Source organism: Plasmodium gallinaceum (genome assembly GCF_900005855.1).
Source record: "Plasmodium gallinaceum strain 8A genome assembly, contig: PGAL8A_v1_76, whole genome shotgun sequence".
Classification (NCBI taxonomy): Eukaryota; Apicomplexa; class Aconoidasida; order Haemosporida; family Plasmodiidae; genus Plasmodium; species Plasmodium gallinaceum.
This window is the reverse complement of record NW_021628238.1, coordinates 1,650,230-1,676,731: the sequence shown is the minus strand read 5'-3', so window position 1 is coordinate 1,676,731 and position 26,502 is coordinate 1,650,230. Positions and strand designations below refer to the sequence as shown.

The window sequence follows — 26,502 nt, the reverse complement described above, 5'->3', positions numbered from 1 at the left end:
AAAAAAAAAAAAAAAAAAAAAAAAAGTAATAATAAATTATATTTTTTTTTATTAATTTTTAGCTCTCTATTTTTTTTTTAATTGTTGCATTAAAAATTTTAATACGTTGCAGTTCAAATAGAGTATGGTTTTAGGAATAAGTAAATGATAAACTTAAAAATGCGCATGTATATATATATGTGTGTATACATATATATATATAATGTGTATAAGGAAAATATTTCTATATTAATATGATACATGAACATACATTCTAGACATTTAAAAGAAATTAACATTTTTAGATTTTTTTAAATGATATAAAAAATAAAATACAAATAAAGTACAAACGATATAAAAATAAAAGAAAATAATTAATAAATATTTACATTTTAATATCATATAAATATATTTTGTTTTTGTGTTTTTTTTTATAATTTTATGATATTTTTTCTGTTTTCTTAATATATTTTAATGTATTTATATTTAAATAACACGATATTTTTTAAATTTGGTTGTTTTGTCTAGTTTTATATTTATGTATATATTTTTTTTTTTTTTTTTTTGTCCACATTATTTTTTTTGAAAAAATAAGTGTAAATTACAATTATTTTTCATATTAGAAACATTTTAAAAAAGAAAATATATTTTATATTAATAAAAGGTAAAAAAAAAAATAAATTTTTTATGAGACATTGCTTAAATAGAAAAAATGCTAATGGAAACGTTGATATATGTTGTAGTTTTAAATTTGAACTTGTTATATATATAGAGAATTGTGGACAATAATTTATATAATTATTTCTTTCTTTTAATGCACACNAAAAAAAAAAAAAAAAAAAAAAAAGAAAAACAAATAAGAATTAAATAATAACAATTAAAGTTATTTTTAATGTTGAATAATCTTATTTATTTCTGAATTATTATTATTTATTTATTTTTTTTTTTTTAAATATTTTCTATATTAAGATGAATATTGAAGAAAAGAAAATAAAATTTCTTTATTTTTTGAAATATTTATATGAATATAAAAAAGATATTAATAGAAATTTTAACATTAATCCAATTGATTTCCATTGTGCACAAATTTTAAATTTTGAATCTGATGATGATTTTTATTTTTATAATTTAATTTTTAATCAATTTTCTACCTTAGATTGTTTAGAAAACTTAAATTATGGAGAAATAAAAGACATAATAGAATATTTAAATAATTTACAAATATCCTATATTAAATCACAAGTAATTTTTAATATATGCATATCAGAATATTTGATATCTTTTTATATTAAAGAAGATACTTATAATAGAATAAATGGATGTAATGGAATTAATGAATTAATTATTTTAAAAAAATATTTAAAAAATATATTAAAGAATTTTGGCTTTAATAATGTATTTGATGATTTAGATATTCAGAATAATATTATTAATGAAAACAAAAAAGAAGAAAACAAATGTAAATTTAAGGAAAATTTTGATAAAGAACCATATACAGATATATTAAACAAACTTAAACTTTTTATTAATTTAACAGATAAAGAATATTCATCAAAAAATGAAACCATTATAAAAAAAAATAATTCTTTAAAAGGAACAGATATGCAAAATTATTTTTATAATTATCGATTATCATTACATAGTAATAATTCTAATGATGCATATATAAATAATGATACAAAAGAATCAAAAAATGATCTCGAAATAGAAAAATTGGAAGAAAAAAATATAAGACAAAAAAAGGGCAAAATAAGTAGGTTATGTAGTATTACGAATGATCAAACGAGTGAACATTTATTAGATTTAGATTCTTTAAAAAATCAAAGAGAAAATTCCATGAAAAATAAAATTTATAAAATAAATAAAAATTATATCCATGAGTATGCATTTAATGAAAACTGCAACAAATGTAAAAATTATCTAAATGAGAAAAAAAATTTAGATTTTGCAAGTTCTAATAATTTAAACAGTAAATTACAAAATTTTATTAAATATAGTATTAATAATAATTTCAATAATAAATTAAATGAAAAATCAGAAGAATATAATTTAAGGAATGAAGAAGATTGTGAAATTAATTATAATTTTGATAAAAATATAAAGAAAAATAAAATCGAAACAATCGAAACAAATAATAATAATAATAATAATAATAATCTTATGGATATTAAAAAAATGATTAATGAAAGTGATTGTGAAGATAAAGAAAAAAATGAATATATCATTAAAGAAGATGATAGAATAAATAATTTACTCTTTCAAAATATATGTAATGAAAATCGGACAAATATAAATTATGAAAATATTTATGCAAATTTTCCATATATTAATTATAGTAATCCTTCATTAAAAAACATGCTTAATAATAAAAATGATTATCTTCTAAGTAATATTGATAATAATTCCAATAACAGTTATAATAATATTGAAAAAAATAGTAGCAAAACAAACAATATAAAAAGTTCAAAAACAACTCATGATAATAGTGAAGAACAAAAAAATATATCTAATATTAGTATCGAAAATTTAAAAGAAACATGTACTCAAAAATGTATGAACACAATCAACAAAAACAATAAAAATAATATATTTCAAAAATTTAATATAATTTTAAACAATATATTTCAATTATTTTTTTATAAATATATTCTCTGTGAGCAGAGTTGCACAAAATCATTACCAAAAAATATACAAAATATTTACTTTATATTTTTAAATCAAATAAAAAATAATAATAATAATATATTAAGTAGCTTAAGTAAAATATGTAATATATGCTTTCCATTTAAAAGTAATTTTATCCTTTTATTAAATGAATATATAAAAAATAGTCTTGAAAAATACAAAATATCATATAACAAATTTTTACTGAAAAATGAATTAAAAGTTTCAACAAGCAACACATACAATGAGAATATATTGAATAAGAAAAAATTAAAACGAAAAGAAGTGAATGAAGAAGAATATAATGAAGATGAAGAAAAAAAAAAAAAAAAAAAAAAAATTTTATTATATATAGATGGTAGTACAAACAAAAAAAAAAATTCAAACAATAATAATAATTTTAATAACAAAGAAATAATATCAAAAGATAATAAAACAGATGAAATGGATTATACGAACAAAAATAATAATGATAATATAAAAATTATATGTCTAAATTATTTCGATAATAATAAATTATTAGAGAATAATGATACATTAAATGACAAAAAAATAAAAAATTCACTGTGTGACATTTCACCATGTCATTACAACTTTATGGATTCTCAAAATGAAAATAAAAGTTGCGATAATGAATTAAAAATCGGAATGAATAATTTCACTAGTTGTTCAAATAACAATAATATGAACATAGAAAAAAGTATGGATAAAATTTCAAATACAAATAAAATTAATTTAAATAATTTAAAAATTGATGAAATGCTGAATGATGAAAATGAAATGCTTTTTAATTATATAAAAAATAATTCATTAAATAATAATAATAATGAAGAGTTACTTTTTAAACATGTAGTAAACTACTTATATGGAAATGTTAACACTAACAATTTTAACAACAATTATGTTGGTACTTGTGATAATAATTTAGATAAATATAGAAATTGTATTAATAGTAATAATTGTACTAATAATAAATGTAATTTTAATAATAATCAAGGAGCATATATATTAGCGAAGATTATTAAAAAATATTTGACAGATATAGAAGATCCTTTAAACAATTATGAAAATAAAGTAATTGATTACTTTGGAAATAATTTAAATTCTCAAATATTAAATGATAAAACTAACAGCCATAATTGCTGTACAAATAGTAAATGTTTAAATAAAAATAATCATTCAAAAATAGAAAAAAATGCTAGTGTTAATAGTGAAAATCCTCCCTTACATAATGCATCTTTTCTAAATTATAGTGACAATGTTATAAATGAAAAATGTTTTTGCAAATGCAAATGTCATTTCAAAAATAATAATACTGCAAAACTAAAAGAGAAAAATGAAATGAATTATTGTTCATCTAAAAATAACAATACTTCATGTTTTGGAAGATTTAATGAAGTCAGTCTTAAAAATTTAAATATGAATAATTATAATTGTAATGAAAAGATATTGGCTGGTAACTTTCCAAGAGAAAATTCGGAAAACAAGTTTAATAATAAAGTTTGCATAAAAAATAAAATACATAGTTATTTAAATTATAATTATTTATGTAATTTAGAAAAAAAAAAAAAAGATACAAAAACAAATTTCGATAATATTCAAGAGATTGAAACAAACATGAATAATGAAAATTCTTTTAATAATATGCATGCTTATGAAAATGATAAAAACAATTCTGATTCATTTACTAATATCTCTAAAACAAAAAAATTGTATCCACATGGCAAATATATAGCATTAAACGATCATATAAAAATTAAATACGATACAGATAGTAAAATAAATTGTTCACATATAAACTTAACTAATTCAATGAAAACATATGAATATATTAAAATGAAAAATATAAATGGAGATAATTTAAAATCAAATTATATTATAGATTTAAATGATTACAAAGAATCTATAATTTGTGTTAAAAATGTAACAAGTATTAATATAAATAAAAGTAGTATTTTATTATTCGGATCAAATATAATAAGTTGTGAGGATAACCAAGATAATAATAATAATAATAATAATAAAAAATATATTGTTGGGAAAGAAATAAGTTGTTTTATAAATGAAGAAAATAAAACTTTTAATAATGCTAACATATGTAATATTAAAAATACATTATCCACTTGTAAAAATGATTCAAAAAAAAAACAAGTAGAAAAAACATTATTACATAATGTAAGTGATGATAATTCAAAAGAGCAAAATGCATTAAATAGCATATATAATAACTTAAAAATAAGAAATGCATTAAATGTATTAGATGATAATAATTTAAAAATATCAAATAAATTAAATGATGGAAGTATAGAAAAACCAGAATCTATTAAAATAAAAAATACAACTTATTCAAATAATGATGAAGCTAACCCTAATTTTTCATCAAATTATTTAAGGAATATAATAAGTTTGAAAAATAATCCTCATAATATTGAATCAGATACATTAAAAAATATTTTATCATCCATAAAAATAAAATCAGAAAAAGATGACGATGTTAATAATGTTTCCATGAATTTAAGCAATAGTTCAGATTCATTCAAAGAGAAGAAAGAAAAATTAAACAAATGTGTTAAAAAAAGAATAAGAATAGATGAAGAAAATGAAAATTATAAAAATGAAATTAACAATAAAAAAATATGCAAACATTTTACAGTAGAAACAAAGAAAAATAATTATAATTCTATATACAATGAAGAAATCAAAAATAATCTAATGGATGATATAATTAGGAAAATAATCAGTGTATGTTATGCAAAAAATAACATAAATAAAATAAATAATTTTAATGATAAAGATTATATAAATTGTATTAGTAATGCTTATAGATGCAACAGTGAAGCAAATGATAGTCATATGAATAATCATAATTCAAATAATATTGAGACAAATAATAATGCAATTGATAAAGAAACAAATAATTGTTGCATAAATAGCTGTAAAAATAATTGTGGAACAAATAGTAGCTATTTAAATAATAATGAAATAGATAATTTTATAAATAATAATGAAACATGTATTAATGAAACAAATAATAGTTATATAAATGATAATAATAAAAATATTAATGAAACAAATGATAGTTACAAAAGTTGTAAAAATAATAATATGAATGATGTAAGTAATAGTTATATAAATAATGATTGTAAAAATAGTAATGAAACAAATAATAGTGATATAAATTATAATTGTGCCAATAATAACATCGCAAAAAATAATGAAATAAATCATAATTTTACAAATAATAATATTATTTATTATAGTAAAGATAGTGATAATTACAAATGTACTAGTACCACAGAAAATGAATGTATGAAAAACTTAGAGGAAAAAATTAAAAATGAAAAAATAAGTAAGTGCATAAATAATGCATTAAATAATTATATGAAAAAGATAACTAACAAAAATATAAGTTTGGAAAATAAAATAAATGATAATATTCTTATCAATCCTTATAACAATAGCAAAAAAAAAAATAAGAGCTACAGAAAGATAATTGATCTTAATTATGATAAAAATAAAAGGAAATATAATAAGCAAAAATATAATTTAAACTATAATACATTATTAACTCAATTTGACTTTTTAGAATATTCAAACAATGAAAAATCATTCTTTTTAAATAATAATTCTGAAGAAGATATAATAAATCAAAATATAAATGAAAAAATGAAAAACAAAAAAAATATATGCAATAATGAACTTGAGGAATGTTTGCATTCATTAAATAATAAAATGAAAGAATGTCTTCAAGAAAGATGTGTTAAAAACAAAGTGAAAAGTGAAGAATACACAATAAGAAAAGAAAATAATATAGAAAAATGTAATGGTTTCATTGAATATAATAATAATATTAATAATGGTAACATAATAGCAAAAAATAATGAAACACAAATAAATGAAGGAATAGATAATAAAAATCATGATTATTTTAATGAAAAGGATATTACTGAAAATAATAATATTGATATAAAATTAAATAATAATAGTAATGTAAATATAAATATAAAGAAGGAAAATAATCCAGATAGTATATGTAAATTAGCGGCAAATGAGCAAGTAATAAATAAGGAAACATTACATGATTTTAGTAAAAATAATACAAATGAAATGAATAAAAACAAAGAAGAAATTATTCACTCAAAATATGATTTGTTAAAAAAAGGTTTAGAAAATAATAATACTGTAAATAATGATATTGAAGATCATTCTTATAGTAATAGTAGAACATCCAAAAGTTTTGATAGCATAGAAGATTATATAAATGATTTAGATAATAGTAAAAAGAAAACAGTAGATACCAATCAATTGGAAAATTATAAGATAAAAACTGATGATGAAAAGAAGAAAAGAAGAAATAAAAAAGATTATGGCAATTCTATATTAATGAAACATGATCCACCAATACCTGGTGTAAGTTTTGATAGAATCAAAAATAGATGGGTTGCAGGATTAAGAACAGAAAATGGAAGATATATACGAAAATATTTTTCAGTTCTTCGATTTGGTATGGAAGAAGCTAAATATAAAGCAATAGAATGTAGAATTAATTATGGAAGTTCTAAATGTAAAAGAAAAGGGAAAATGAATGCAGATATTAAAAATGCATTAATATATTGTCAGAATATTGATAGAAGTAGGTTAATTAATATATTAGACGAAGATTGTGGAAAATCACTTTTTTTATAAACATTTATTAAAAAAAAAAGAGTATTTATTTTTAAAAGTTAAAATTAAATTAATACATCTGAAATAAAAAATTTTTCTTTTTAAAAAAAAGAAATGAATAACAAATAAATAATTAATTATGCATTTAAAAATGAGAACTATTTAAAATAAATATATATTTAAATAATTTTTTAATAAGTTATATCTATTTTATTTATATACTATAAATTTATAAAAAAAAAAAATTTTAATTAAAAATTTATACTTATAAATAAAAAAGTAAATATTAAAAGTCAAATACTAATAACAAATGTTTTAATATTTATATAGTAATAATAATAATTCTAAATAGACAAATATACAAAAAAAAAAAAAAAAAAAAATTTATTTTTAAAAAAATTCTTTTACATAAAAGAATTATTGATTATTTTTGAAATATTATTTTTTTTTTTTTTTTTTGTTATTTTAATTCAATAATATCATTTTTTTTATCAAAAGTATTGTCAAAAAAATTATTTTCTGTTATATATTCTATACATTTCATTAATTTTTTTTCATATATATAAATTTCATTTTTCATTAATTGATAAAGTAATGGTGGCTTTTTATGAATATTTAAAGAGTCAATCATTTGCTTTTTTGAAAATTTTTTTTTTTTTTTTTCCCTTTTAAGGTTATCATTTGAAATGTTATAATAATCATTCTCATAAATATTATGAAAACTATTCTGAGATAATTTAGTTAATAAAGGAATGAATAATGATTTTTGTAATTCCTTTTTATAATATAAATTTCTACCTATTGCTGAGTAATACCTTTCAAATAATAGTTCTTCAATTAAGCAACTTGGTTTTTTTTTTATTTTAGGTATTTTATTATTTTTATCATTCATTATTTTTTTTCTTGTTGGATAATTTTTTTTTCTTTCATTAACCCACTTTTCTATTTCTTTTGGATTATTTAAAATATTTTCATCTTTATCATTTTTCATATGATTTAATAAATGAAATTCTAGACAATCAATATTATATATATCATTACAATTATCTATTGGGCACTTTATATGCTGATTTTTATTGTGTTCTTCTAGTTTATTTTCTTCAATGTTTATATCACAATATTTACAATAAATAAATTTTGGTGTATGGTTATCTGCATTGTTGTTATTTATATTATCATTCGTGTCTTTATTTACATTTTTCTTTTTTATTTTCATAATTTCATTGAAATTATTCATAGATTTATGTCTTTTCTTTATTTTCCCATAGTTTCTATTATTATTTTTATTTACATAACTTTGTTTGTTTGAATCATCTACAATATTCAAATTATTATTATTAAAATAATATTCATTAGTACTGATATTATGACTAATATTACCTTCGATAATTCTATGATTCATTAGAATTCCATTATTTAAATAATTTTTATTTTCACATGTATATTCTTTCAAACACTTATTAAAACTATTATTCTTATTATCATTTACATTATTATCACCTAAATTAGAATTACTCTTAAACTTTTTCAAAGTGTTGTAATTAACAAAATTCTCACTTCTCTTATTATTTTTTTTTTTATTAAAATTATTCATAAAACAACTATTTAAAATGTTTTCTTTATGTTGAATATTGTTTTGTTCCTTATTTTTATTTAAATTATCACTTTTTAAAAAAGGAGCATTTTTTTCATTGGTATAAAAAACTTTATTATTGTATTTTTTATTCTTTTTGTAATTAATATTGTTACTTTTATTGCTAATATTATAGTAATTAATTCTAAAATTATTATTTATTTTATTATTATTAATAATATAATCATAATTATTGTTATCATTGAAATATTTATTTGTATATGGAGAAAACATATTTTCAAAATAAGCATTTGATAATAATTCATTATTTTGAGAATTCAAATATTTAACTTTATTATTTTCATTTTTATTAAATTCCATATTTAAATTATAAGAGATGTTTAATGCATCTTTATCACCTTTAAAGTGATCATGAATATTCACATATTCACTTTTCATATCTAATTCTTCTTTCTTTATATCATTAGTTTTTGATTCATTAAGTACAATTTTGTTATTATTTTGATATAAAATTTTTTGTTCTTTCTGGGAATTGGATAATTCATTATAATTTTTTGTAATTGTATAATTCATATTTTTTTTTAAATTCATTTTTATTCATTTTTTTTACTTTCAAATGGAATATATTTTTATTATAGCTGAATATTTTGGTTACTAAAAATAAAAATTATTTAATTTAACAAATTTTTAAAAAAATTTAATAAAAACAATCAAATAATGAAAAACACAAAAAAAATAAAAAAAAAATAAAATAAAAAAGTGTTAAAATATATAATAAAAAGTAGTTGTTGTATCTAGTATTGTAATTTTTTTTTTTTTTTTTTTTTTTTTTTTTTATAATATTTAAAAAAAAAATTTTTAAAATATAATTTTCAATACTCGTATTATATTTTGTAATGTTTTGTATATCTCAAAACATTTTTGTAAGTTAAAAAATTTCATAAATTTAAAGTCACCTTAATTATATATTATTTTTTTGGTAATAATTTATTAAAATGATATTAATGTAAATTAACTATAAAGAAAACAAAAATTTAAATAAATCATTAAACGGTTTTTTTATATAATTTAAAAACATCAAATATGTAAAGTTCTAATATATCAATGCAATTAAGTATAAAAAAAAAAAATTTCTCTTTTTATATAAATTATTAACATAAAAAAATGTCTTTTAAAAATTCATTTTAGATAAAAATTTCAATTTTTTTTTTTTTTTTTTTTATGAAAAATTATGTGTAATATTTTGTATTTAATTTGTTTTTATTTTAATTAGTTATATTTTAACCTTATTTTTTCTTACGAATATGTATAATAATTCTTTATTTTCTTTAATAATTTAATGAAAACTATGCCGTTATTTTTAAGATTTTGTTATATAGTTTATTAATTTAATTATATATTATTTGAAAAAATATATATATATATATATAAGAAGTATTTGAATGAAAAGACAAATATACTTAACATAAATTAATTTTATTTTCTTAAATATAAACAATTATTTTTTTAATTAAAAAAAAGAAATAAATTAAGTCTTCTATGTTTTTAATAAAATAAGTAATAAAAAAAAAAAAAGTATTATAAAAATAAATTACATTTTTTGTTATTTTTAGTTTTATAGTATCTTAATTTTTTTTTTTTTTTTATTATTATTTTGAACTATATGGAAAATAAAGAATCAATTATAATAGACAAGAATAAAATAAAAGCGAATGATATTCATTTAAATATAAAAGAATGGATTACAAGCATAGAAGATTGTGAAGCTTTTTTTAGAAATAGAAAAATAATGTATTTTTCTGATTATTTATCTAAATTTGATGATGATATAAAAAATAAAATAGAGAACGAAGAAATAATTATTATATGTACTGTTGTTAATATACCATATAAAGTAAGAAAATATAATGAAGAAAAATATATCTTTTGGGATATCTCTGATTTAAAAGAAACACAATCACGATTATTTTTATCTGGGGAAATTTGTGAAGAAAATGAAAATGAAAAAGAAGGTGTTGTAGTTGCTTTAATTAATCCTCTGATGAAAGAAAAAGATCCTCAATATTATAATTCAAGAATCTTAGAAATACACAAGAAAAATAATTTAAGATTAATAGGTTTAATTGATGGATTAGAAAGATGTAAAGGAATAACAAAAAGTGGTAGTAACTGTAAAATAACACTTTATGCCCCATTATATGGATATTATTGTAAATATCACATTAAGCAAAATAAAACACATAAGAAGAGAAAACAAATTAATAATGAAAATGATGAAAATAAAAATGATGATAAAAAATGCATAAAAAGCATTGACATTGATACAAAAGATAGTTTAAATAATAATGATAATTATAAAAAAAATAGTAAAAAGAAAAAAGAAGAAAAAGATATTGATACAGAAGAATATTTTGATGTAGAATCTATTATAGGAATGTATAGTAAAAAAGTAGTAGCTAAAGATAAAAAAAAAAAAATTGAAATAATTAATAAAAGAATAAAAGAGTTAGATGATTATGCAAAATTAAACAAGAATGAAAACTATTTAGATGCTATAAAAAATGATACTATGAAACAAGAATGTTCAACACAAAAATCCGTCAATGATATATTTTCAGAGCAATGTCCAGAGCTTATATATTTGATTAATAAATCAAATAAAATAACTGAAAAAGAAGAAAATAAAAATGAGGATTTAAAAATGAAAGAAGATATAAATACAATAAATGAAAATATTGTTTCATATGAGGAAAAGCAAAAAAGAAAATTTGAAAATTTTTTAAGTAAATTAATTGAATTGCAAAAATCTAAAGATGAAAATGACATGAAAACATTGTTAAAAGGTTTAATTTATGTTACTAACAACTTTAATTTTCATTTAAAACATATAGAAAACTCAAATATATTCGATATTTGTTATAAATTAATGGATCATAGAAATGAAGAAATTGCAATAGCAGCTCTAAAATTTAAAAGGAAAATTAACAATTTATATATTGATTATTACAAAAATAGACTTAAAAAACATAAAGTTGAAACATCAGGAGACAAAAATAATTGTTAAAATTATTCTATAAAGGAAAATGAACAAAAATTAAAATTTATGAATATAAAAAAAAAAAAAAAAAAAAATGTATTTTTCCTTTTAATAAAAATATAGAATTTAATTATTTTTTAGTATTTATTTTATAAATATTTAAAAATATAAAAAGTTTTTGATTTTTCATATTTTATTTTAAAACATATATATATATAAATATGTTTTTACTTTCATTTTTTTTTTAATAGCTTTTTTTGATAAATATTTTTAAGAATTTTTTTTAAATTAATATATATAAACATACACCCTTTTTATTTTTGAATAAGAAATAGGCTATGTAAAAGAAAAAAAAACAATCTTTAATTTTTCAGTTATTAAATATTTAATTGGAAAATATTAGCCTTTTATTATGACAAAGGAAAAAAAATTATGATAGGAGTTTCACTTGTTTCTAATTTTTTTTTGAGTATATTCTTTTATTTTATATAAAAAAATATTATATGTATAATATACTTATATATATATATATATTTTTTTTTTATATGCTTTACATAATATTTTTTTCATTTTAGGTTTTTTATATAAATCTTATATTTTCCCCAATCTTGGTTTTATACAACAATTATTCTCTTACTAAAGAGAATCTTACATTATTTTTTTTTTTTAAGTTATACACTAAAATAGCTCATTTATATACATGCATATAATATATACATATTTATATATATATTTTTTCTTTATTTCATTTTTTAGTATTATTTTGTTTGTGAAAATTTGTTCTTAATTTTTAATCTTTTTACATAAATTATTCTTATATTTAAGTGCACCTCATTCAGAATTTTTTTTTTTTTTTTTTTTTTTTTTTTTTTTTTCCTGCATCTATAAGCAAATTTTAAAATTTGGAAAATAAAGCTTTGTTCTTCGTTAATTCTTTTTTATTTATACTTTTTTTTTTTTTTTTTTTCTTATTTCAACAAAAAATTGCATTTTAGTATAATTCTACTTCAATTTTGTAAAAAAGCAATTTTAACGTATATTTATATGTATTAAAAATTACATTTAAGATGCCTATTGAAATACCATTAGTATTATCATCTGCATTCCCATTAATATGGAAAGCGGGGGTAGCTCAACTTTCCTTTGCAAAAGCTGGAGGATCGCTAGCTGCATTAAAAGGATCATCTATTTTATTAAGTAAAGTTGCATCAACAGGAAAAAGTGGTCTTTTAGCTTCCACTTCTTCTCAACTTGATAATATCAAGGAAGCAGCACAAAAACTTGTTGAAGAAATTGAAAAAAATGTTAATTTAAGCTTACTATTTTATAATATAGATGACGAAGAAACTGCTGGATATTACTTAATGAAAAAAAGAGAAGAATATGAAAAATTAAATATGTTCCATGAAAACGGAGAAATTGCATAAATTAAAAATAATAACATAAAAAAGTTGAAACATATGGATAATCGTCTAAATTTTTTTATATAAAACATATTATTATGGATATATTTCATTTGGATATTAAATATTATAATTACATTGCAAAATATAAAAAGTTTCATATAATATTCGATTTTGTATTTTTATTATGCTTTTTTTCTTTCTTTTTTTTTTTTTTTTACATAATATATAAATTAATAATAATAAGTTTTAATTTGTTTTTTTCTTCTTTTCTTTTACATAACTTTATTAAATTAATAAAAATGGAAAAGCTAAACTTTATTTTTAAAAACATAGTGTTTTAGCACCATCAAATTCTTTTAATTTTAGAACAAAAATTAAAAATAAGTTATTAAAATTCACAGTTAAAATATGAAGCTTTTTTCTATACATTAATTTTTAAAAAAGAGATTTCTTCATTCATAAAAATAATTTAATTTCATAATATCATTATAATTTACTTAAAATTAATAAATATAACATAACCTACCAAAAATAATAAATAAATCAAAATTGAAATGTCATATGAATACTTAATATATGCACACGGAAAATTTTTGCTAAATAGGTTTTAGAAGAAATTAATCTTGAAATAATGTAACTTAAATGTGTTTGTTCTTATTCTTTTTTAAAGCAATTCTATGAAAACATAAAATATAAAAAGAATCATAATTCTGAAATATTAAAAATTTATCAAATCATATAGATAAATAATATTCTTGATATATAGTACTATTTACAATTTCTTAAAAGAAAAAGTGTAATATCAACAATTAAAATCTTTTATTTATAAAAAATGTATCAATTTATTTATTAAAAAAAAAAAAAAAAAAAAATTACATATATTGAAAAAAATATTATTTCCTTTAAGCATGTATACGTGTACGCTTTAAAAAAAAAAAAAAAAAAAAATTTAAATATATATATATAAATCATAATATTGAAAAAACAAACAAGAAAAAAAAAAATTTACATTTACTTAAAATATAAAAAATAATATCTTATAATTAAAAACATTTTCATGAATAAATAAATATAAATAAGATATATATATATATGCCGCCCTATATGCACATAATTTTGAAAAAAAATTTCCTCAAAATATAAAATTTTAATTAAATTATACAATTTTCTTTTTTCTGTAGATTTCTTGAGAATTTTTTTTGTCATGAAAAAAAAAAAAAAAAAAAAACTATTATTTTTAATATTTTTGAAATTTATAAAAATTTTGCATTTCAAATAAAAAGTATTAAAAATTCTGATTAATTTTTTTTTATGTATTTTTTATATGTTATTAAAACACATATTTTACTTATAAGTTCTTTTTTTTTTTTTTTTTTTATATATTACTAAAACAACATAATATAATAAATAGATATATATTTATATAAAAGGATAAAATAAAATAATATAAAATATAAAATAAAATCATAAAAAATGTTGAACAACAATGACTTTAATAAGAGTATACATCAAATAGATGCTTTTCAAAATAATAATAATAACAACAATAATAATTTTTTTGATCTGCTAACAAACTTACCTAATAATGATTCAAATACATATTCAACTAATTTTTTTAGTAAAAATGTTGTAACAAATGAAAATAATGATAATAATATTAATATGTTTGATAATTTAAATAATAATTTACATTTTAATAACTTTCAAAATAAAAATTGCTTTAATTTTTTTAGTAAAGGAGAAGTAACTAATAATAATTCAGAAGCTCTTTTCACTGAAGTAAAAAAAAATATATCAATTTTCGGAAATAAACTTAAAAATTCTCCATTATTTGCTAATAACTCAACAATAGAAAATAAAAATGCAAATATTAATTTCAGATTCGATGATTATGTAAGTAGTGATAAATCAATATTTGGGAATCGATTAAAAGAAAGAAAGCCACTTTTCACAAATATTAAAAATGAAAATCCCATTTCATTAAATGATCAAAATTTAAATAATATATCTAAGGAAAATCTAACCCAATTAAGTAATCAAAATAATAATCATATAAATTATAATTATGACCAAAAAGACTTTTCTTATATATATAATACATGTAGTAATAATGACACAACAAAACATATAAGTAATGAAATAAATGAAAAAAATAATTTATTTCACAATATGTATAGTCCCGCTTCTTTAAATGTTCAAAATAATTTAAACGTAAAAAGTGTAAGTCCATTTTCTAATAATTTAATCACAAACACATCTACCAATATACCAAGATACAACGATATAAATTCTAATAATTTTAATAATATTCCTAATAATTTTCAATATCCATATTTATATCATAATTCCAATAACAAAGATACAACACATCCTAATTTCACATCCTTTAATGAACAAAATATTATAAATGCACAAACCAATTTATATAATGAAAAAAATAATTTTTCATTTAATGAAGTAAATAATTTATCAAATTATTCAAATTTATTGCAAAACAATAATATATTACAACCGAATATTGGTAATTTTAATGTAAATAGTTCAAATATTAATATTCCTAATCAAAATAATATCAATATCACAGAAAAAATTTTGAAGGAACAAAACGATACAAATCTAATCGCTTCTAATAAATTTCTAGATAATGTTGAACTAAATATAAATAAAAATGAATTATTTTACAATGGAAATAAAATTCCTCAAAAAGATAATTATGAATTGGGATATAATAATCAAATTAATCCAAATAATAACACAAATAATTCATTTGAATACAATGCTAATTCTAATTTTATAGTAGAAACAAGTAATATAAATTCATTGAAAGAAATAGAAAGAAAGAATCAAGATGGTAAATTAAATCAAACTTCTTTTACAAATGAAAATGAAATATTGTTTGAAAAAAAATATATAGAGAATACTCAAAAAAAAGTACTTTTTTTTAATGAAAACTTTATAAAATCATTAGAATTAATAAACATTTATAATTTAAATAGCTATAATGAAAACAGATCTACCATTTATACCTTTCCATGCTATGAATCTTTTAACAATGGCATATTTTATATAAAAGCAATTGAAGAATGTAAAAATGCAGAAAGATTTGATATAAACGATGACTTATATAATAAAATTTTTTCAAAAAATGATGAAAATGAGATGACAGTTTTAAAAAATATTAATATTAATGAAAAAATAGACAATGAAAATATTAATTTGAGTATATATTATCCTTTATTACATGTAGAAAAAATAAAATTTAGGCAACCATTAAGTTTAGACAATTCAAATAAACCGGTATATAATAATTTTGAATTAGGAAAAATACCATCAGTAATTTAGATATTTTCACTAATTTTTGTTACTACTAAAATTTTTACATTTTCTTCAAGTAAAAATCGTATGTATTTTTTCTTTTTTTTTTTTTTTTTTTCTTGTAAACTTTTTTAATAACATATGTCTGATATTTATTAAAATTTGAAATGAATCATATATCTTTAAAATATTCATATAAATGTAATTAAATTAATTTGATAATATTTTTACAATATTTTCCTTTTTCCTCTATTTTGTTTTTATATTTTAATATATTTAATTTTTTTTAATATTGACTTTGTATCCTATATATGTTTATGTAAATTATACTTTTTTTTTTTTTTCTATTTTTATAAAAAAGCAAGTATGAATATACTATAAAATAATATTTTAATTTATAAATGAAAATAAGATAAAAAATAGGAATATAAAAATGAGATGAAGTTATTAAAATACTACAATTCTAAAAAGAAATGTGAAAGAAAAAAAAATAAGTATTTAAAAATAAATAAAAACTTAAAAAAGATAAAAAATAAGATTTACATTTTAAAATTATAAATATGATTAAAAATATATTTGCATTTAAAATAATAGTTTAAATAAAAGAAAAAGTGGTATTTAATAAGGTATATTAAAATATGGCAAAATAGAATAAAATGATATCAAATGTAATTAATGAGGTAAAGCTAGAATAGAATGTATCAATATATAATAATATGATAGTTCAATGAAATTATTACAAATACAAATAAAAATCATTAAAATAAATTTAAATTATAATTTAAAATGAAATATATTAATAAGGAAATACACTTCATGAAAAATAATAAAATTAACATAAATAGGTAAAAAAAAAATATAAATTGTTACGATAAAAACATAAAATCTGATTTTTTTTTTTTTCTTTTTAATAATAAAAAAAGTATAAATATCATGTCTAATTTATTAAATTTATTATTATTAAAAGTATTATTTAATTTTAAAAAAGCAAATATTGTTTAATTTTTAAAAGAAATATAAATTATAATCTCTATAAATTTTTATGAAAATTTAAAAATAAGAAAAAAATTTTGAAATATTTAAAAGTAGTTATAAAATATATATATATATATGTACATTGAATATTTTTCCATAAGAAAAAAAGAAACTGTCTTTTCTTTTTATTTTTGTCATACTTGTGAACAATTTTTAAATAGACATTATATAATGACTTCATTTTGTTAATCTACTTTACCTTATAAATAATAAATATTCCTTTCATTTTATTTATTTATATTTAACTGAACTAATTTTATTATACTAAATATTTTTTACTTCTTTTAATAATTATTACATATATTATACAATAATATTTTAATAATAATGCCTCTTATTATATTTTTTTCTAATATTTTATTATACTTGTGGTAATGCTTAAAATAATATTAACCAAAAAAAAAAAGTTATAATAGCTTTTTATGTAATTTCATCCTACTAACAATAAAACATTCATTTAAAGTATAATGAATTATTCATATTATAAATAATACTATATAATTTTCATTTATTTCTAACATGTTAAAACCTAACTTAAATTTTTTATTCTAATGATATTTATTATGAATATAGTATATAGCACATCTATGGTTATTTACATTATAAAAAAAAGTTTTCTTTTTTTGCTCTTAAAATTTGTTTTGTTAATTATTGAATTATAATAGTTCATTATCATAATTTTATATATTTTTTTTTTCTTTTTTTTTTTTTTTTTGCATATCCTTATTTTATCGAGAATTATTAAATTTTTTATATTATCCATATATTTAATTTGATTCTTTTAATCTCTTGAAATTCTTTCATCTGGAAACCTAAACCAGTTAAGAACATAATTATAATAAGAAGATGCAGTATTTGCAGCTTCAGAAAAAAATTCATTAAGTGATTCATCTCTATCTATATCATCATCATAATAATCATATGAATTTCTATACTTTATCATAATCCTTTTTAATTTCCCACACTTTCCTGATATGTAATAAGCGATAGTAAAAATATCACTAAAATCTTCTTCACATAATCTTCCTCTGTAGCTTTTGTATTTTCTTGATGGATTCCCATTGGCAGGAGGAATATATGAACTATTAAATTGTTGATTACTATTATTAATAATACTATATTCTTGTAGTACATTTCTGTGACTATCTATAGGATTATATAAATCTCCTTCAATGCTATCAAACAAAACATCAAATCCTATAATTAATTTTTGAAGATTTTCCATTGTGTATAACATTTTATATAAACCTTGTAAACCTAATGTCGTGAAATCAAAAATAAACTCCCAAAACCAATGGTCATGGTGTAACGGATAATAGCAAACCTCAAACTTTTTTAATAATGGAAATGAACAATTGCGAAAAATATGTAGCCATTCTAATGTTTGACATCCAATGATAGTTAATTTTTCTAACTTTTCGAAAACTGAAGGACATAAAGCAAAAGGTTCATGTCGAGGTGTATTGTCATTCATGAAGTATTCTGGTGATAATAATTCTAATGTTTTTAAATTAGATACATTCTGAAATATTATCGCAGCAACTTCATGTATATATATCCCATTTCCTGAATAAATTTTTTCTGATGTTTTAATATGTTTAACATTCTTCATTTGATGCAAATAAAATTGTCTTTTATAAATTGGTAATTTGGACCATTTTTCATCCAAGTTTAGTTTTTTAATATGAGTAAAAACATTTATTCGATTGTTTATTACATAACTAGTTAATTTATTTAATATTTCACATTCTAAAATCCTATCTACACTTAAAAAATTCAAACATTTTACATAAGAATCTATAGATAATGGAAAACATTTTTTATAATTACCTTTTTTTTTTTCCTTTTTTGATATTATTGTATTATTTTTTTCTTTATTTTCGTAATTATTATTTTCATTTATCTTTAAATCATCATCATTGTTTTCTTTATTATCATCTGATTTTATTAAAAATACATTTCTAAAATTATTTTTTAAAGCATCCCAAAAATGATAAGTTTTTTCGATTTCAATCCATTTATTTTCTTCCAAATCATTTTTTGTTTTCAGTGAATTCATATCATTACTATTACTTTCATTACCATTGATAATATTATTATTATTATTATTATTATTATTATTAATATTATTAATATTTATATTACTATTATTATTATAAACTAATTTTTTATTGCTTTTAGTGTTATTATTACTATTGTTTTTATCATTATAATTATTACTAATGTTAATACTTACATTATTTTTGTTATATTTTGAAGACATATTTTCATAATATTTTTCAGAAAAATTCACTATTGAGGTTTTATCATTATCTTCTCTTTTATAAAATTTCTTTTTTAATTCTTCATCATTGTATTTTATTATTTTTTCAACAGATGCACTATTTTTTGTTATTTTTTCTTTGTCATTATCATAATTATATGAATTATTAGCATAAATATTATTACTCTTATTCTTATTATTAGAGATAACTTCACTTATATTACTACAATAATCATTATTATTATCCATTGTGCCATAATATATATTAACTTCCTTTAAATTTTTTTGGGATTTATCTATATTTTTTAAATGGTATTCTAATTTTATTATATTTGTGTGTCTACTCTTAATTAATTCTTTAAAATATGTGCAACAATAAATTTTTGCATCCTCTTTAATATTTTGCTGTAATTTTTTCCTATCTATATTATTAGTATTATTTATTCCTTCCGTAATATAAGAAACAGATTTTTCTCCTTTGAAAAAAGGATTATTTGGATTCTTTATTTTATAGAATTTCTTAACACCCTTTTTTGAATTATCTATATTTAGTTTAAATGAAATATTATCTATACTTTTTTTATTGTTTTTTGCCACAATTTTTTTCTTTATTATTTCATCTAGAAATTTTTTTTTTAATATATTAGAATATTTATTACTCTTCTCTTTTAGAAGAATTTCTTTTAGTGTGTATTTTTTAATTTGTAAATTTGAATTATATTTTATTTTATTTGCATAAAAAGCTTCTTTATTTAATTTATACAAAGCATTAACTTTTGAATCAGCCTCAGTATTTTTTAAATTAAATAAAATGTTTTTATTTGAATTTTTAATTATGTCATTTGTATTTTTTTGGAAAATATCTAATGGTTTTTTTTTTTCTATGTAATTTATTTTTTTTGAATATAGAAAATTTTCAATTAATTGTTTTGTTTTCCCTGTTTCAATTTTTAGTTTGTCATTTTGTCTACTAGCCATTTTTTTTTTTTTTTTTTTTTTTTTTTTTTTTTTTTAAATTAGTAGTGTTAGATCAATCATAATTAAAAAAAGTATGAATATAAATATAAATATTAATATTTGTTTTAATGAAAATTTATTAACTTCTAATTATTTAAATTAAAAAATAATAGTAGAACTGAAACTATAAGGCTAGTTAGAACATAAAAGTTGAGAAATTTTATTATAAATTTTTAAAAAGAACAAAAACATCACGATAAAAATAGATAACCTTAGTTAACATATAAAAAAATAGATTAAATCAAAAAAAAAAAAAAAAAAAAAAAAAAAAAAAATTAAATTTGTTAAAGATCTAAGATTATATTTTTTTATTTTTTTGTGATTTTCAATTAATTTTTTTTTATTATATAAAATAATTATATAGAATATTTCTTTTTTTCAATATAAACATACGATGGAAATTTTTCCAAAAAAAAAAAAAAAAGTTATGGAATTATGTGTGTGAACCTAAAATTGCACTTTGCAAATACTTATTAGTAGTGTAATAAGTGAAGGTTGATGTTTCAAATAATTTTTTTTTTGTTATAACTATTTCAATATTTTTACCTTCTTTAAAATTATTTCTTGTATATATTAAAAAGGTTTAAGCATATAGTATTGAATTAATAAATTTAAAAAAAATTAATATGCATAATTATTTTTTGTTCATGCAAAATTAAAAAGGATTCATGTTAAATAGGTGAAATATATAATTTCCAAAAATAAATTTATGAGAATAAATAGAATAGCCATAAATATAGGAAAAACTAAAAAAAAAATTTTAAAAACAAATTAACAATTATACCCTACATTTTTTTAATATTAAGGCTTTATGAAAAGAAAATAAATCGTTGCATTGTAACATTGGAGTAGAAGCTTTTTTTTTTCGTTTCCCATGTAAGTATATTGTGCTCTATTTTTGTTTTTAAGAAGTAACTTTATTGTGCAACTTTCTTAAATTTTATATGATATAAAACATTTTTTAAATATTTTAACATTTATAAATATAAAAAAAAGTATAATTTAAAAACTTAAAAAATATATATATTACAATCCGAGTTTAAAGGAAAAATCTACATTTTTATATACAAAAAAATATTTTTTTTTTTTTTTTTTTTTTTTTTCCTTACCTGTTAAGTTATTTAGGAAACACATATTTTATATAATTTCTACTTACAATGGTTCTATATAAAAAAATGGTGAATGTTAAATTTATATTCTTTTAACATTACACAGTAACAACAATTATAAATTTTTTTTCACTTTACAGTTGTTAAATTAATTGTACTGCATCTGTTATGCCGCTAAAATCTTTTACATTTGTAAGTTCTTTAAAAGTTTGATAAAATTTATCATATTTATAAAAAGCCTTAACTTTGCTTGGAACTAAAAATCGGGGAGCTACTTTTTTTCCATACACCTAAACATATGTATATAAAAGAGAAACAGAAAAATATATTTTTAAAAAAAATTCATTATAATATGTTGCATAATTATAAAAAAAAAAAAAAAAAGATACAATTCTCCATAATTAATATAACCTTTTCAAAAATAGAAAAATCATTTAATCCGTATAAGGCTTCTAAATGCGGTTCTTTTATATCCTTCGTTATCAACAAAATAAAATTTTTATAGTCTACTAACTCAACATCTATCTTAAATAAGAAATTTTGTAGAGTTGCAAAATTTTTTGGTTCTATTAAAAAAAATATATACATATATGTAGTAAAAAATATAAAACTTTTTTTTTATTTTCAATATTATGTTACTATTCAGAAGAGTATATTTTAATGCATGCGTAACAGATTCTCTATTAGAAATAGCTGTTAATTCTTTATTTACATCATAATATAATACATGCGTTTTTTTTTCTTCTTCATCAATACTTTTTTTCTTATATTTTCCACTTTGAAATCTATTTCTAAAAGCAGAATTATTACTTTCTAAATTAAGTGCGTTTAAATTTAATTCACCCTCTCCTAAAAGCAAATATATTTTTTTTTGTTTTTTAGGTTTAAATATTTAATGAATTGTTTTTAAATGCATCATTTAAAATATTACTCTCTTTATATGCTAAATATTTCAAATTATTTCCATTTGTATATTTGTGAAGTTCCTCGGGTTCATAGTCATTTAATTTACATTCATTAGAATTTCTATTTAGTATGTTCTTTTTATTATTTTTCTCTATTTTTTCAAATAGCTCTCTTTTATATAATGCATCTTTTTCACTCGTTTTCATAAATTTTTCATTTTTTTGCTGAGTAATTACTTTATTCAATACATTATCAATATCTAAAATATTTTCATTTTTCTTTTTAATTTTCTCTTTTTTTTTTTTGTTTTTGATATTCTCTTCTTCTCCATATATAAATTTTGTATTTCCATAATATTTATCTTTTATATGATAATCATAAGAACACTTTTTTTCTATTTCTTCTAAATCATAATTGTTGTATATATCTTTATATTTGTAATTATTCGTATTGTCTTTAATTACTTTCTCATCTATATTTTTTACATTTTTATCAACTTGGAACTCATTGTATATATTCTTTTTTATTTTATATTCATTATATAAATCACCTTTTATATGTTCATTTCCTTTATCAATAAAATTTCCTTTTTTACTTTCTAATATTTCATGTATACCTTTTTCATGCTTTCCCTTACTATTTTTTTCATATTTTCTATTAAATATTTCATCGTTTTCTTCATATTTTTTACCTTCATGCTTTTTTATATCTTCATTTATATTTTTATTATGTGTGTTGAATGATATATTTCTGTCTAAATTATTCAACATAAAATGATCATTTCTACTGCTATCTTCTAGAATTATTGAATAATCTCTGAAATTTTTAAATATACAAATATATAATATATTTTTTTTTTTTTTTTGCATTTTAATAAATTATTATTTAATAAATGGTTTTTTTTTAGTTCATAATCTTATATATATATATATTTTTTTTTATTTATTATCAATATTCATATAACAAAATAAGAAATTTTTTACAATATATATATATATATATATACATATATATATGTCCTTTAAAAAAATAAATAATATAAAGAACCTTAAATTTTTCTCATCTGTTGAAATGAAACGTATTTTATTTCTTGACGTATTATTGTTATGATATTTATTGATGTTATTATTTTTCATAATATTTTGATCTTTAAAGACTACTTCTGTGATAAAAAATATAAATAAAAGAAAATTAAATAAGAGTTTTATACTGCTCTTGTAGACAAAATGGTTAATACACTACATTTTTTGTTATTTATTTTAATCTAGTATTATCATCAAATATAACGTGATTTTAGTAATATAATGATTAATTAAATATTTAGACTTTTATTCTTTATACTCTCTATTCTACTTTAAAAAAAAATAGATATCCTTTTTAATTTTATTAATTTTAAGAAGAATTTAACTAATTATAATAGATATATTTTCTATTTTTAAAATACTAATAACAAAATAAAAATAAAAAAGTGTTATATATACAATTATTTTTTAGTAGTATTCTGTAAAATTTTTAGATGAATATCAGATACCAATGTTTTTTGATGTTATAGATATTAATATTTTTTTTACATAAATATTAACTTAATTATTTAATAAATGGTAAATATATATATATATTTTTAATAATAGTATGTGTATTTACTTTTTAATAGAAAAATTTGATAAATATAAATTTTTTTTAAGAAATCATTTAATTGAGATCTAGAATCAAACATTTTTTCGCAGTTAAAAGTAACATTTTTAACATGATTAGATAATATAGATACAATTGTTTCAATTTCTGGATATTTTGTTTTTATTTTTCTTAAATATTTCATAACTTTTAATATTTTTTCATATTTATTTAATATTTTTTCTTCCATTTTTACACTATTTAAACTGTTTCTATTTTTAAGTAATTTAAGATTTAATGGAGAATTTTCTTGATTATTATATTTACTAAACATATACTTGGGTTCATTTGGCTGCACAAAAGATTAAAAAAAATTATAATATTGTGTTTATGTAAACATATTATTATCAATAATATTTTATTTTCTAATGTTTCTTAACTAAATAATAACTATAATTCATCACCTTTTTATGGATTATATTGTCATAAAAATCATGATGATACATTTTCATTTGTTTTTCATTGTAGCATGAATATTTTTCATTATTTTTTTTCTTAATAAAAATTGAATCGTAACAATTAGAATTTTCTTTTTGTTCCTTAATCATTTGAGAATAATTCTTGCTATTTTCCTCATATTTTTTATTATGAAGATTGTAGTCTACTATTTTATTATATAAATTTAAATTATGTATTAACTCATTATTATCATATGTGATTCTTTGTGAGAAATTCATAGATTTTGTCTTTTCATATTTTGAAGAATTTTCAGTGAAATCTGAGCAGTAAGTATCATTTGTATATGATGAGTTATTTTCACTATTGTAATCTTTTTCATAATGTAAATATTTATTTTTTTTGTCTATATTTTCTTTTTCTCTCTCATAATTAAATGGAGAAATTCCATTATCTATATCAGAATGGAAATTATTATCATAATAATATTTATTATTTTTTATATAATAATCATTTTCTTTTTTACTATATAAATATTCATCATCTACTTCATCATGCAAATATACACATTTTTTAATATTATCCTTATTTTCCACAATTTCCTCTAAATTATAATTAATTTCTAAATTTAAATCAATGTATTTTTCTTCTTCTTTACAATTTTTTAAGAGAGTTTCATAGTCAATTTGAAAAATTAAATCTTTATTTTTTTCATTTTCAGATATATAATGTCTTTTCAATCCATAATTACAGCTCGTAATAATTTCTTTGCTTTTATCATCTTCATTCATTTTTTATTTTGAATATATTTATAAAAATAACATAGGGTGATTTATCACAATTCTTAGGAGAAATTTTAAATAAAAGAAAATTAAAATTTTATAAAATTTTAATAACTTTTTTTTTTTTTCATCTTACCTATAATATAATTCAGAAAAAAGAAAAAATTTAAGAATTAAAACTAAATCTTTTTTTTTTTTTTTTTTAAAAAAAATGTATATAGAAAATACAGTTAAAGAATTTACACTATTATAATTTACATATATTTTCTATTTCTTTTTACTTTTTTTTTTTTATTTATTTTAAGACTTGCATAAATATTGATAATCATTCATTATTTTTATTGATATAAATGAAAACAAAAAATGGTGCATTACAATCACTAAAATTCATGAAAAAAAAAAAAAAAATTAAAAATAAATGAGAACTTAAAAATAATATTATCTACAATTTTATATGTATAAAAAAGAAAGCTTTACATATTTAGGAAATACATTAATGAAAATATTATAAGAGTAGTTCAAGTATTTAATATATCTTTTTAGTTTATGAAAGATAATAAATTACAGTAAAAATATAAGCAAAATTAAAAAACATCATTGTTTTTACAAAAGACAATTTTTTTTTTTTTTTTTTTTTTTTTTTTTTTTTTTTATTAAAAT

At 17.3% G+C, this 26,502-nt stretch overlaps 7 protein-coding genes across 7 annotated transcripts; 4 read left to right on the top strand and 3 right to left on the bottom strand.

Moving 5' to 3' along the window:
* Positions 1-948: 948 nt before the first annotated feature.
* On the top strand, positions 949-7,329 carry PGAL8A_00233500 (hypothetical protein; the record flags this gene model as incomplete). The annotated part of the gene is made up of 1 exon (XM_028671060.1): positions 949-7,329. The coding sequence occupies one exon, from the start codon at positions 949-951 to the stop codon at positions 7,327-7,329; it is 6,381 nt and encodes a 2,126-aa protein (XP_028527751.1).
* A 439-nt stretch (positions 7,330-7,768) lies between these two features.
* On the bottom strand, positions 7,769-9,493 carry PGAL8A_00233400 (conserved Plasmodium protein, unknown function; the record flags this gene model as incomplete). The annotated part of the gene is made up of 1 exon (XM_028671059.1): positions 7,769-9,493. The coding sequence occupies one exon, from the start codon at positions 9,491-9,493 to the stop codon at positions 7,769-7,771; it is 1,725 nt and encodes a 574-aa protein (XP_028527750.1).
* Positions 9,494-10,565: 1,072 nt separating this feature from the next.
* On the top strand, positions 10,566-11,966 carry NUP116 (nucleoporin NUP116/NSP116, putative; the record flags this gene model as incomplete). The annotated part of the gene is made up of 1 exon (XM_028671058.1): positions 10,566-11,966. One exon carries the CDS (start codon positions 10,566-10,568, stop codon positions 11,964-11,966), a length of 1,401 nt encoding a protein of 466 aa, XP_028527749.1.
* A 1,040-nt stretch (positions 11,967-13,006) lies between these two features.
* Positions 13,007-13,366, top strand: PGAL8A_00233200 (conserved Plasmodium protein, unknown function; the record flags this gene model as incomplete). The annotated part of the gene is made up of 1 exon (XM_028671057.1): positions 13,007-13,366. One exon carries the CDS (start codon positions 13,007-13,009, stop codon positions 13,364-13,366), a length of 360 nt encoding a protein of 119 aa, XP_028527748.1.
* A 1,452-nt stretch (positions 13,367-14,818) lies between these two features.
* On the top strand, positions 14,819-16,687 carry PGAL8A_00233100 (conserved Plasmodium protein, unknown function; the record flags this gene model as incomplete). The annotated part of the gene is made up of 1 exon (XM_028671056.1): positions 14,819-16,687. The coding sequence occupies one exon, from the start codon at positions 14,819-14,821 to the stop codon at positions 16,685-16,687; it is 1,869 nt and encodes a 622-aa protein (XP_028527747.1).
* Positions 16,688-18,476: 1,789 nt separating this feature from the next.
* PGAL8A_00233000 (conserved Plasmodium protein, unknown function) lies at positions 18,477-20,936 on the bottom strand (the record flags this gene model as incomplete). The annotated part of the gene is made up of 1 exon (XM_028671055.1): positions 18,477-20,936. One exon carries the CDS (start codon positions 20,934-20,936, stop codon positions 18,477-18,479), a length of 2,460 nt encoding a protein of 819 aa, XP_028527746.1.
* Positions 20,937-22,227: 1,291 nt separating this feature from the next.
* Positions 22,228-25,851, bottom strand: PGAL8A_00232900 (conserved Plasmodium protein, unknown function; the record flags this gene model as incomplete). The annotated part of the gene is made up of 7 exons (XM_028671053.1): positions 22,228-22,374; positions 22,496-22,650; positions 22,724-22,933; positions 23,016-23,806; positions 24,038-24,152; positions 24,635-24,956; positions 25,069-25,851. 7 exons carry the CDS (start codon positions 25,849-25,851, stop codon positions 22,228-22,230), a joined length of 2,523 nt encoding a protein of 840 aa, XP_028527745.1.
* Between the last annotated feature and the right edge of the window lie 651 nt (positions 25,852-26,502).